The sequence below is a fragment of the Liolophura sinensis genome, chromosome 4 (genome assembly GCF_032854445.1).
Source record: "Liolophura sinensis isolate JHLJ2023 chromosome 4, CUHK_Ljap_v2, whole genome shotgun sequence".
NCBI classification, from domain to species: Eukaryota; Metazoa; Mollusca; class Polyplacophora; order Chitonida; family Chitonidae; genus Liolophura; species Liolophura sinensis.
Window position 1 is genome coordinate 19,231,495 of NC_088298.1, and position 13,554 is coordinate 19,245,048.

At 42.2% G+C, this 13,554-nt stretch overlaps 1 protein-coding gene across 1 annotated transcript in view; it reads left to right on the forward strand.

The window, feature by feature from the left end:
- Window positions 1-13,554, forward strand: part of LOC135464500 (titin-like) — an 86,781-nt gene that overhangs the window by 59,757 nt on the left and 13,470 nt on the right. Inside the window, exons 63-78 of the mRNA XM_064741925.1 lie at window positions 339-644; window positions 993-1,295; window positions 1,751-2,056; window positions 2,347-2,652; window positions 3,116-3,418; window positions 3,767-4,072; window positions 4,626-5,234; window positions 5,483-5,785; window positions 6,143-6,448; window positions 6,837-7,133; window positions 7,679-7,984; window positions 8,288-8,593; window positions 9,084-9,386; window positions 9,945-10,253; window positions 10,694-11,299; window positions 11,938-12,243. Coding sequence (XP_064597995.1) covers window positions 339-644; window positions 993-1,295; window positions 1,751-2,056; window positions 2,347-2,652; window positions 3,116-3,418; window positions 3,767-4,072; window positions 4,626-5,234; window positions 5,483-5,785; window positions 6,143-6,448; window positions 6,837-7,133; window positions 7,679-7,984; window positions 8,288-8,593; window positions 9,084-9,386; window positions 9,945-10,253; window positions 10,694-11,299; window positions 11,938-12,243 — 5,481 coding nt within the window. The remainder of the gene's footprint in view (window positions 1-338; window positions 645-992; window positions 1,296-1,750; window positions 2,057-2,346; window positions 2,653-3,115; window positions 3,419-3,766; window positions 4,073-4,625; window positions 5,235-5,482; window positions 5,786-6,142; window positions 6,449-6,836; window positions 7,134-7,678; window positions 7,985-8,287; window positions 8,594-9,083; window positions 9,387-9,944; window positions 10,254-10,693; window positions 11,300-11,937; window positions 12,244-13,554) is intronic.

Genomic DNA, 13,554 nt, shown 5'->3' on the forward strand with positions numbered 1-13,554 from the left:
CGGCTTTAAACGTCCCGTCGTGGTTCACGAGTTGTGTGCGAATGTCAGACATGAAGTTCAAAATGCATTGCAATCTTTCAATGAACACATTTGACCACTAACTGGCGCTTGTGTTCCAGATTGTATTTCATTTTGGAACTCTGGTGGCATCTTGAATAGTATAGGCAGATAGGCCAACGCACTGTTGTTTTATAAGATGGGCCACATTCGCCCAAAAGATGAAACAAAGCAATTACCAGTGATAAAATTCAATAAAAGTTAAAAACATTGTTAATTGTCTTCAACATTCGTTAACATCCTTTCTTTAGCATTTAAACACATATAATTGTTTATTTTAGATGCCCCAGACAAACCAGTGGGACCGTTGAAGATCAGCGACGTCACGGACAACTCTGCCACTCTCAGCTGGGAAGCTCCAGAAGATGACGGAGGATTACCTCTCACAGGTTACCTTGTGGAGATGCGACCTTCAACCCGCTCCTCTTGGATGAAGGCAGGCTCACTGGAACCCACAGACACGACCTTCACCGTCCTTGACCTATTGGAAGGAACCGAATACTACTTCCGGGTCACGGCTATTAATGACGAGGGCCACAGCGAACCTCTGGAGTCTAAAGACACCGCCAAACCCAAGAAGAAAATAGGTAAACATCCAATTTCTGAGTAGTTTTGCTAGCAGATTGGCCATTTTAGGACATCTGAGATTGTCTTTTGTGTGAATATAGATTGAAGCCTTTTAAAGAACTTGTATACTTGTATGCTGACAATTCTCTCCTCGTCATTCAGCCACCAAAAAAGAGAGAAAGAGAAAGACCAGCTATTTGTATTTTCTGCGACGACTCAACAATACCTCTTTTTGCCCAGAGCTAGTCAGAATGTGTTGTCCCATTTTGACTTTTTTGATATCATGTTCCTGCTAAAAACTAATGCAGGAACTAATTTTTCCCACCAATGCCCGAAACTTTTATGCTTTCATCTATTTCTACACACAGTTCCACCCGAGGCCCCATCTTTCCTGCGAACCACCAAAGTTGGACAAGATTTCGTCACTCTGGAATGGAAAGCGCCGTCCCATGACGGTGGATCCAAAATCACCGGCTACATGGTGGAAAAATGCGAAGCCACATCTGACAAATGGATGAAGGTCAAATCTTTGAAGCCTTATGACACCACTCTCAAGGTCACTGATCTGAAGGAAAATGTTGGCTACTTCTTTGCGGTTTCGGCTGAGAATGAAGCTGGCATGAGCAAACCATGTGAAACAGATTCCCCTGTTACGCCCAAACGTCCAGCAGGTATATTTCACAAAACACTTTAACTCAGATTTACATCCAGTGGAATAATTTTGAAGTTAGAAATGGTGTTAAATTAGTATGGTCAGTTCTTGTCAGCCTTTAAAGCTGCAGTGGTCTGAAAAACTAATTAATGGTTCAGGCACGCATATCTCCATTTCTGTTCTATAATAATGACGCAATGTTCACGGTGAAGCAAATATTTAAAACAAATATGAATAATTGTACGGACAGGTTTGATTTGCGTGGTAATGTAACCCTAGCTGATATTCCAAAAGCTTTTCAACAACTTTCTTGTCAATGAAAATTTCACACAGTAGCAAGAAATCATTTAGAATTTGGCACATGAACCATGTGCCGTAAATGAATTTCATTTAAGGGTCAATTGCTATTTGCGGAATAAACAATAGGCGAGAAACAGCAGATCAGGGATAAAAACACTGATTTATTACCAATAGGTCCGCCCAGTGCACCGACAGGACCAATTACCGTGAAGGAGGTGGATCGTAACTCGGTCACCTTCGAATGGGAGGAGCCAGAGGACGACGGAGGTTCCCCCGTGACACACTACGTCATCGAAAAACGTGATGCCAAACGCACCATGTGGTCGCAGTGTGAGAAAATTGACAGCTCTGAAACATCGTATACGGCTAAGAATCTTCTGGAGGGCAACGAATATCTGTTCAGAGTCATCGCTGAGAATGCCAAGGGCAAAGGTGAACCTCTAGAAATGGAGGAGCCCGTACAGCCCCGCAGCCCATATGGTACGTGTCAACGGATTGGTGGAAATGCCCACTAGAGTACTTTTCTGGGAAATGCCATGAATATATAATATTCTCACCGTGCGTTCGGTAAGAGATGCACACATGGCAAACAACAACGTCGAGATAGCATTTAACTCAACTTTCTGTGATGTTCTTAATTAAATGAATACTGTTTTGATTGATTTTAAGGCAGTTTAATGACAGCCTGCCATAAACCGAAACTCAATTTCTTTAGAAAAAACACTTCTTGGAATTGCAATAATTTAATCAACTGAATTCTCTTTACACAGATGCCCCAGACAAACCAGTGGGACCGTTGAAGATCAGCGACGTCACGGACAACTCTGCCACTCTCAGCTGGGAAGCTCCAGAAGATGACGGAGGATTACCTCTCACAGGCTACCTTGTGGAGATGCGACCTTCAACCCGCTCCTCTTGGATGAAGGCAGGCTCACTGGAACCCACAGACACGACCTTCACCGTCCTTGACCTCTTGGAAGGAACTGAATACTACTTCCGGGTTACGGCCTTAAATGAAGAAGGTCATAGTGAACCACTGGAATCCAAGGACACCGCAAAACCAAAGAAGGCTATTGGTAAGTTATGTACATGGACGGCTTTAAGTCAGGAAGTTTATAACTTACCTAACAATTCCCGGTAGTTATTCCCTGGTTCTGTCTGGTTTACACTAAATGTAAATAAACCTGTTCTGCGTCATTTAAATAAAATATACTTCAGTTGCGCGTAAAAGCATCAAAAACTGATTAAAAATCAAAAATGAAATATATGCTTCTCTACGTCATATTTGTACGTGTAAATATTGTTGAAAATACTGGGGTATTCCAACAGAATTTCAAGGCTTAATGTACTAGATTACGTGTATCTGTGCTTTGGATTTGTACTCAGGCGAAGCCAACTTTGAAGAAACTTACATAAATAAACTCTGATTTAATTATTAACCTAATTTCTAGAGTTCAGTCGGAAACAAAAGAAATCCAGGGTATTTGTTGTGTTATTTGTTGAGATTTTGATTGTTTCACGATTAATTTATTGTTTCAGTTCCACCCGATTCGCCCACGAATTTGAAAGTCACCAAAATTGGAAAGGACTTCGTGGAATTGGAATGGAAAGCCCCACACAAAGATGGTGGCGCCAAGATCACAGGTTATATGATCGAGAAGTGCGAGGAGACTTCAGAAGCCTGGATCAAAGCCGGATCTGTGAAAGCATTCGACACAAACTTCAAAGTCCCAGACCTCAAGGAGAATGTCGGTTACTTTTTGGCAGTCTCTGCCAAGAATGAAGCCGGCTTGAGCAAACCTTGTGAGCTGGAGTCACCGGTAACACCAAAAAGACCTGCAGGTAAACGAAATGCCTCAATAAATTTACCTGAATGTTTCAATTATTTTGCCAGCAAAACAGTATGGATGTATGCTTTGTTATGCAAGAAATATGTTAAGTTAGAAATTACCTGAAGGTAGACCAGCATATCACTAACCATTGCTCTTCAAATTAAGTACTTCGAAAGCTAGGATTTCCGGACAAATGACTACTATAGCTATTCCTTCTTGGTGCAGTATTCTATTACAGTATCCTTGGTGAATTACCTGAGTGAATTTTAGGCACGAAGAAGTTGTTGTCAGATCGCTGTTTCAAAGCCTAAAAACTCTTGAAAGTCCGCATGCATATGTACACACGTGTTTCTTGTAGGCCCACCCTCCAAACCATCTGGACCAATCGCCGTCAAGGATCTTGACAGGAACTCTGTGACGATCGAATGGAAAGCCCCCAAAGATGACGGTGGATCACCAGTATCGCGTTACATCATTGAGAAGCGAGACGCCAAGCGGTCACTCTGGTCACCTGTTGGCAAAGTGGACAGTGACACGTTCTCTTGTAAGGCCACTGACCTCACGGAGGGGACGGACTACGTCTTCCGAGTGATTGCCGAAAATGCCAAAGGTGCTGGAGACGCCCTGGAAATGGAGGGTACCGTTCAACCTAGAAGTCCTTACGGTGAGGGTTTTGCCTGAAGATTGCAGCGGTTTCCTGTCTAAAATTTGTATTACACATTTTGCAATAGTATTTTGAACTGATGTCTCCGATCACTCCTTCTAAAAACCAATTACCACAGATGCTTGAATGGATGTAATAAAACTCTGCTCTGTGGTATTAAAATTTCTCACCAGACGATTAATCAGTAAACGAAGATCCAGTATTTCTTTTGCCTGCTAAGAATGGGAAACTCACTACGAGCATGATTGTTGTGAAGAAAACTGTCTTTACTATTAGACTTGTCTTTATATAATTAAGACGTGCAACATAGAGGTCTGTCAGTAACGTGCGGATGGTTGTGGGTTTCCTCCGGGTTCTATCCGGTTTGCTCCCTCCATAATGCTGGCCGCCGTCTTATAAGTGAAATATTTTTGAGTACGTCGTAAAACACCAATGAAATAAATAAATAAATAAATAAAACATAGAGAGAAAATCCCAGAGCAGCGACGACAGTGTAATCGCTGTCAAATTGTCACACGAAACCAGTAAAATACGGCCTTTTGACTCATTTCAGATACTCCAAGTCAACCAGTCGGACCAATAGAATTCACAGAATTAACCGACCAGTCCGTCACGTTGTCATGGAATCCACCTGAAGACGATGGCGGGGTTCCCATCACAGCTTATATTATCGAGCATCGTGACATCCGCAGATCCACGTGGATGAAGTCCGGATCCGTCGGTCCAGATGTCACATCCTTCAAGGCCGCCAATCTCGTGGAAGGTAATGAGTACTACTTCCGGGTCACGGCTGTCAACGACGAAGGTCAAGGGGAGTGGCTAGAGTCCAAGGAAATCATCAAGCCTGAGCGAGAGCTTTCTGCTCCTGAAGCCCCGGCCGGAATGAAGATTCTGGAAATCGGGAAAGACAGTGTGACTCTTCAGTGGCAGGCGCCTGAGGACGACGGAGGGTCAAAAGTCACGGCCTACCACATCCGGAAGCGCCGGGAAGGTTCAGAGGAATGGGAAGACGTGGCAATGACCAAGGCGTACGAAATGCGCTGTACCATTCCAGATCTGAAAGAAAACACCGGTTACTACTTTAGCATAACGGCTGAGAATAAATTGGGAGAAGGAGATACATTGGAAACTGAATCTCCCATCAGTCCCGAAAAACCACTAGGTAAGACATATCCTGAGGCGGTTTGCCCAAATCATTGAAAATAAATTAATCCGTTAAATGTTGAATGAGGAAAATTAAAATATTTCTTGTTCTTCTAACGTTAAAAATGTTTTTTTTTTTTTTTTTTTGTTTTTGTTTTTTTTTTTTTGCTTTTTGCATTTGGTCAAAAATACTTGATATCATATATTGTGATAATGCAAAAAAATGCCTCGTGGCTAAATCTTCAATGAAATATGCCTAATCTTCAGAAAAACCATCTGCTCCTGTTGGACCAATAACATTCACCAACATACTAAGAGATTCGCTGACGTTGTCCTGGAAACCCAGCGACAAAGATGGCGGCTCTCCGGTGATTGGTTACGTCATTGAGCGACGCGAAGCATGGAAGAGCTCGTGGTCTCCCGTGACAACGGTAAAACCAGACATTACCAGTTACTGTGTGCAGAACCTTAAGGAAGGCCAAGAGTACATCTTCCGTGTGATCGCTAAGAATTTAGTTGGACTCTCAGCTCCACTCGAGTCTGACAGCGTAACGCCAAAGAGTCCTTACGGTAAGTGGAAACATATTCTCATTTCCATCTTAGCTTCAGCAGCTTGCAGACTCAAAATACATAATTTGAGCATTGATGAAAGTAAGTGAACTGATTTCATTTGGATCTAGGGATAGAAATAAACATCCCTTTAGCTTGGATTTCTGACCACAAAATCATAGTTTATGGGTGAAATGGTTTACAACACGTCTGCTTTGCCATTAGAAAACATAGGTGTAAATCAATCCACTTATCCACCATTATATAACACTTAGCATTACATGTAGTTGTTTAATGGCCATGCCTAATTTGTCTTTAGAAGGCTGTATAATTCATATCCAAATATATCAATTGTCACTTTTTTCCCCACCAATCCAGATGTGCCGTCAGCACCCGAGGGGCCCATTGTCACCAGTGATCTCACAGCGACCTCTGTTGTCATCGCATGGAAAACACCTCTCAACGATGGTGGCTTGCCCGTTACTGGCTACGTCATCGAGAAACGCGACAAGAAACGACCGACGTGGGTCAAGGTTGAGAAGGTCAACCCGGACATCCTGACCTACTGCGTCCAAAACCTGACCACCGGAAGTGATTACTACTTCCGTGTGTTTGCTGAAAACGACGAAGGTTTGAGTCCTCCATTAGAGATGGATCAACCCGTCACGCCCAAAAGACCACCAGGTTAGTTCTCAGTCATTGTTTCTTGCATATCTGTACCATCGTTAAAACGTTGTCACGTACGATTAAGAGTGGCCAGACGGCAATATTTAATGACATTATCTACAAATGACTACAAATGGGATTCTTCGGGATGCTTCTTAACCTGCAAAATTTAATCGCGTTATTCCCAGAAAAGGAAGGGCTAAGGGCAATCTTTACAAAAACTCAGTAAATCATTTTCATGTCATGAAAAACTACCAGAAAATAGATACCTGGAGCATTATTCTGTCTTGCTGGAGGAAGAGGCCAATCTCATTTCGGGCATATTTAAACTTAAAGACCTTTTGTCTGAAATATTTTTTTATCTTTTATACTTTTCCTCGGACATTTGGCTTTTCTGCCCCTCCAGAGTTACCAAGCCCCCCAGAGAGCCTCAAAGTGTTTGACGTCCAGGTCACTACTGCGGTTCTCCAGTGGCAGCCACCGAGAGACGATGGCGGGTCTGAGATTCTTCACTACATCATTGAGGACAGCGTCAACCGACAAGACTTCGTCAGAATTGCCAAAGTGGAAGGTTTCTCCACCAAGTTCAAGGCCAAAGATCTTGAAGAAGGCAAAGAGCATGTCTTCCGCGTTTCTGCTGTGAATGAGATCGGCGCAAGCCAAGTAATCACGGCTGAGCCGGTGACGCCAATGAAACCGTTGGGTAAGGCGTTATGTAATTCTGTGGAGTAATAGGGTTGCCTTTGCGTTCGAATTTCCACCCAAAAGTAGATTCCATGCTGAAGTAGATTTGGGATTATTTCTTGATAAGGCCATATAAGTGCTACATCTAACGTATACTAGGGTATAGCTTTCTTGCCAAGTACAGTTTACCAAACAACCACTGAGTGAGCGGCCCCCAACAATGATGGTTGAGGCAAAGTATTTGTAATTAACATTCCTAAATGTACTAGAGCGAAAGTTTACCATATATGATTGTTACTGTATCAGGGTCAGGTTGTTCGGAGGTGTATTAAAATTTAATACAGGCCCAAATGTTAATAATGTTAATACGTGGTATTCTAAATACCGCGCTTAACAGCAAAATCATTTTTAAACAACTAAACTTTTCATAAAGAAAGAAAAACTAATAATATGAGCACATCTGCGCTTGTCATTGTGTTTTATAAGCTAAATAAGTGCTGTTTTTAAATACACTAATACTAATAAAGTATATTATACTAAAACGCTCAATCTTTGATTCTTCAGAGAAACCCAGCAAACCTACCGGTCCAATCGAAATAGTTGACGTTCAGAGGGACTCGATCACAGTCCATTGGAATCCCCCGAAACACGACGGTGGTTCTCCGTTAACCGCCTACGTTTTGGAGAAAAGAGACGCCAAGAGAACAATGTGGTCCAAAGTGGACCGCATTGGCCCCAAGGACACTAAATACACTTTTGATGGACTCACAGAAGGATGCGAGTATTACTTCAAAGTTTCCGCGGAAAACAAAATCGGCCTCAGTGAGCCTTTGGAAACTGCTTCTCACACCAAGGCAAAGAGTCCATTTAGTAAGTTTTGTGTTTTTCATATTTGTTTTGAATATACCTACTGTAATGTCAATTTATTGTTATTATCTGATTATTCTAATATCAACTTTTATAAGTTTAAGGTTGCTATTTGAATTATGCAATACACATATTTTAATATGTTAAATATACCTATTTTTTTATTTGTTTGCCCTTTACTGTTTCCGACAGACAAGTCATATTATCCCTTTTTACAGTAACTCATTTGGTTACGTTTACAATTATTTACAAGCTATGTTTTATCTTTCATTACTAACTAACCAATCACTTTCTTGCTCTGTCCAGATGTACCTTCATCCCCTATTGGCCCGCTTTCCATCGCGGACGTCACAGAAGACTCTTGTGAGCTGACATGGAAACCTCCAGAATCTGACGGTGGTACCCCTCTTACGAAGTACATCGTGGAAATGCGTGAGACACGCCGTAGTGCGTGGGGAAGAGTGGCCGAAGTGAAGCCAACCACCACACACTGCTGCGTTCCGAGCCTCATCGTGGACAATGAGTACGTATTCCGAGTGACGGCGGTCAACGCTGAGGGGGAGAGCGAGCCGCTCGTGTCCACCGATGTCGCCGCGCCCAAAAAGAAATTGGGTAAGTGCATCATGAAAGGAAAGTAGCTTGTAACTTTGAAGATGAATCATAGAAGATGTCTATGGTTCACTTTTGCTCACGTGGCTGCAGCATTGTGTCACGAGGTTTCTTAGGTAGCGGATCAGGGGGTGTGGGTGTCTCCTGCCATCTAGCCTATGTACACCCATAGATCCGACGATCGACATCTAAGTGAAGTATTTTTCAGTACATATTATAACATAAATAAAAAACAAAATATGAATTAAAGAAGACATGAGAAACCTTCCTGTGTTAAGCAAGGCATGTAGATTCAAGAGGATGCCCATTCTTCTTTCATTCGGTTCTACTGATAAACCATTTCATGTCAAACATTAATTGTCAGATAACGTGGCTAGAGGACAGAGAAAAGGGGGGATTTTGAAGTTAGAATTATCAAACTCTGGAACCATAAGGATACAAGGAGGAAGTCTTTATTTTGTGTGATAATGCATGCCTCACTTTGATACTCCAGAACTCCCCGGCCCGCCGGCTCACGTGCGTATCAACAAAGTTGGCAAAGACAACGTCACCATTGAGTGGGGAATCCCCAACAAAGATGGCGGAGCCAAACTCATAGGCTATCAAATTTTCAAGATGGCCGACGACAGTGAGTTGTGGGAACAAGTGGCCAAAGTGAAGCCGTTTGACAGTTACTACACAATCCCGGATTTGAAGATCGGCAAAGGATATTACTTTGCTGTAGCCGCCGAAAATGAAATTGGCGTCGGCAAGAAATGTGAGACGGAGTCACTGGTCAAACCAAAGAAACCACTAGGTGAGACATTTTTTAATGTCTTCTTTCCTAATTAAACCTGTGTTTTGATTGATTGATTGATTGATTGATTTATTTGATTGGTGTTTAACGCCGTACTCAAGAATATTTCACTCATACGATGGCGGCCAGCATTATGGTGGCAGGAAACCGGGCAAAGCCTGGGGGAAACCCACGACCATCCGCAGGCTCCAGTGTTTTGATCTAACGTGTTCTTTATATATACATATATATATATATATATATGTTTTTGCGGCCATCCGCTGGGCAATGAAGATTCATAACTGAAGTGAGTTGCATGCAGTTGGACATAATTTTTTTTCTATTTTTGCAATTCACGTGAGCACCGTTTATATTACATAAAACCTAACTACATCAAATTTCTTCATTTTACTGAAAGTACTACTGTTACATGTCGTTTATCTGAATCTGTTCAGTCACGATGCAGTTGGAATACCACTCACAAGGTATTTTATTCCACCCACTGATTCACTCTTCTGTATACGTGTATTATATTTATCCTACAACAGCAGTAATAACACACTTGTTTCCATCACGTAGAAAAACCATCCGCACCGGAGGGCCCACTTAAGGCTACTGATGTGCAGAAAGACAGCATCACGTTGTCATGGCAACCCAGCGACTCGGACGGCGGCTCACCAATCACCACTTACGTCATCGAAAAACGTGAATCGTGGAAGACCACGTGGTCTCCGGCAGGTAAAGTCCTACCTGACGAAGAGCTGACGATCACGGTGCCAAATCTGAAACTGGAACAGGACTATTTCTTCCGGGTAATGGCCGAAAATGTGGTGGGATTATCACCAGCCCTCGAGACAGAGAAAGGCTTAGCTCCCAAGAGTCCATTTAGTGAGTACAGCCAGCGATATTTGACATTTGTCAAGTGTCTGTCTATGCGATTTGCCCTCCACTAGTTTCGACAACTGATATGAATTTTAGTGTCCATATGTTTAATCTTACAGACTTTAATAGCTCTGTTTAACTGTTTTAGTGTCAATGAGTCTGAACATTCCTTGTCAGTTTTCAAATAATTTTTGTTCACACCATATGTTCTCTATAGTTTGTTGTGCCTTTTATGGTTCTGGTTATTGAAAAATCAGTGAATCTGTCCGTTAGCATTTCATCTACTAAAATGACAAACGATCCTCCTATAATCGACGCCTTGATCACGTGGTTCAGACCGTTGGCAGTGGTACACTTTGAAGTTGGTAGTTCTGAACAAGCACAGTGCCCTCGATACTTTCTAAGCGATTAGGTATGATTTTATTTGTCCATTGATTGTTTTACAGATCCGCCCTCGGCACCGGAAGGACCCATCCAGATCACGGACCTGAACGAGAACTCTGCCGTCATCACCTGGAAGCCACCGCTTGATAACGGAGGACTGGACCTTACAGGTTACGCTGTAGAACGTCGTGACCGGAAATGGTCAAGCTGGATGAAGGTTCAGAAACTAGACTCGGAAACGTTGACCCTCACCATCGACAATCTCATCGAAGGTAACGAGTACCTCTTCCGAGTTTTCGCGGAGAATCCCGAAGGTCGAAGCCAGCCGCTGGAAATGGACGACGCCGTCGTGCCGAGGAGAAAGGCCGAAGCACCGTCCGCTCCAGTCGGGCCAATCAGATTCAATAACGTCGAGCCGTCGACGGTAACGTTCGATTGGCTGCCACCGAACGATGACGGAGGCGCCGAACTGGAAAACTACACTATCGAGATGGCGAAACCCAAGGAAGAGTTCAAACAGATCGGAAAGGTCCAAGGCAACATTACCCGGTACCGCGCTAAAGACTTAGAAGAAGGTTCCAAGTATACATTCCGTGTACGTGCTGTTAATCGAGCTGGAACGAGCGAGCCTTTGGAGTCCGAAGCCGTCATTGCCAGAAAACCACCAGGTATGTGTCTTAGTAGTATTGTATCAGTTCTGAGCAAATCTATTTAGCCTGAGACAGAAAATTTTCGACATTTTTGTATCTTTACTAGCCTTGGTAGCAATAAGTGGTCGACGGCAAGATCACTTGCCTTCCGTTGATATAGACTGAACATTAACCTGTTTGTGTAGGATGAAATTTGCGCGTGACATGTGCTGTAGTTCATCACTTACTTGTCAAAGGTCGGTATAATACTTGGTGACTTCAAGTAACAGAGCAGTAACAGAAAAAAACAGAGCAGTGACGACAGTGTGGTGGTTGGCAAATGGTAACACGTAACCGGTGAAATTTGGACTCTTTTCAGTTTACCTCTGTTAGGGTTTTATTCTAACTGTTGATGTAAATGCATAAGTAGTAACAAAGTACAGGCCCCCTAGCACCATGGCTTAAGGAGAATTAGGTAAAAAATGCAGTGAGAATTTATTAAACGTCACTGGTTTTGAATTACTCAAGTGCTCTTTCCTCCACCCACCTGGGTTCAATGCACCCTGTGCATCAAAACAAGTAGACAGCATAAAATATACTTTTTATAATTCCTTTATAAAAAGTCCTTCTTTTAGTGACATCAAAATGTACATCTATTAACACTTTACCTGTTACAGAGCCACCCTCCAAACCACAGGGCCCGCTAAAAGTTCTAGAAACTCAGCGCACCTCTGCCACCATAGAATGGCAGCCACCGAAACATGATGGCGGACTTCCGCTCACGCATTACATCTTGGAGAAACGCGAGGCGCTGCGGACACTGTGGAACAAGGTGGAGAAAGTGGACGCGAGTACACTACAGCACACCGTGGCCCACCTGACAGAGGGCAATGAGTACTACTTCCGGGTCATGGCCGAAAACGAGGCCGGAGTTGGCCCAGCTTTAGAGATGGACTACCCAGTGATGGTGAAGAGCCCGTACGGTAAGACAATGCTTGTCTTCACAGGGAAATGAAATTTTAAAACGTTAATGTTTGGCGTTAAAGTGAAAGACAACACCTGACTAATGTTTATGTGCATTAAAAGACTACCATTCAAAGTATCTTAAACCGGCATTAAATATTTTTTAGTTTTTTTTTTTTCATCAGTAAAAATTTAGTGAAACTTCGTCTTGACACAGCTTCAATGCGTCTCCATTATGGGCAGCAAGGTGACGTCACGTTTACTCTAGCTCTCTAACATCGAAGTTATTTTCGGTATTATAGTGAAAATAGTAGCTTATGACAGATAAAAGTTGTGGACTCGGCGATGAAGATTCAAGTGATACATAGCTCTCTTCGAAATTGGACGTACTGGATATTTCTTCCACTGCTTGAACTGTTCACGCAGTAAACCTGCTATATCATTTACAGTTTAAATAGCGTGTATATGCACGACCGGATATTTCTGTTCAGGGCGTAGCCGCCGGAAGGGTTGTGCTGGTGATTTTAACCCCTAGTAAAGATTGCAAAATTACAAAGGGATTGTTGCATAACTAGATTCATGTTCAATTCTGAAACAAGTGGAAATAATTCTACGCCCCACTGACGCTGAACTAGGCATTTGACTGTCGCTGAATTTTATGCTTCAATTATTGACCTAGTTATCGCGGACGTCAGAGAAAGTACGTCTCTTGAATTAATGTATTTTGTAAAAGAAAAGCATCCCTTGTTAGACATCCCAAGAAAGACGAAGGAGCAAAATTTAAATTCTTCAATTCTCATAAACTTAGGGAAAACATTGTGTCGTAAGATTCGTTCTGAACGATTCAAGATGATGTCTTATGCATCAGGTCTGTGTTATCGTATGTCACTTCATGAAGTAAATGGGTAAACGCTACATCACACCTTAGGCCGCTCAATCTGATAGCAACGTGTTTAATTGGATAAAATTCTCAAGATGTCTGCCTCGATTCACACCAGTAATGGTTTGCAGAATTGACATTTTGTTCTACTTGTTATTTTTTTTTAAAAGGTCATTAATATAATAAAGAGTAATTTATTTATTTGATTGGTGTTTTACGCCGTACTCAAAAATATTTCACTTATACGACAACGGCATATAAAGTATAATACTGCTTTGGAATGAAATATGTTTTAGCCAAGTGATGTCTTGCCCTTTAAGTGAGGAAGTGTATGAAGATATTTTTTAACTTTTAACTTTTAACTTCTCAGGTTTTAAGTAAATATCCAACAAATATCAAAAGAATGACAGCCATCGCTATTATTGTTTAAGAACTTCTTTAAATAACTGGA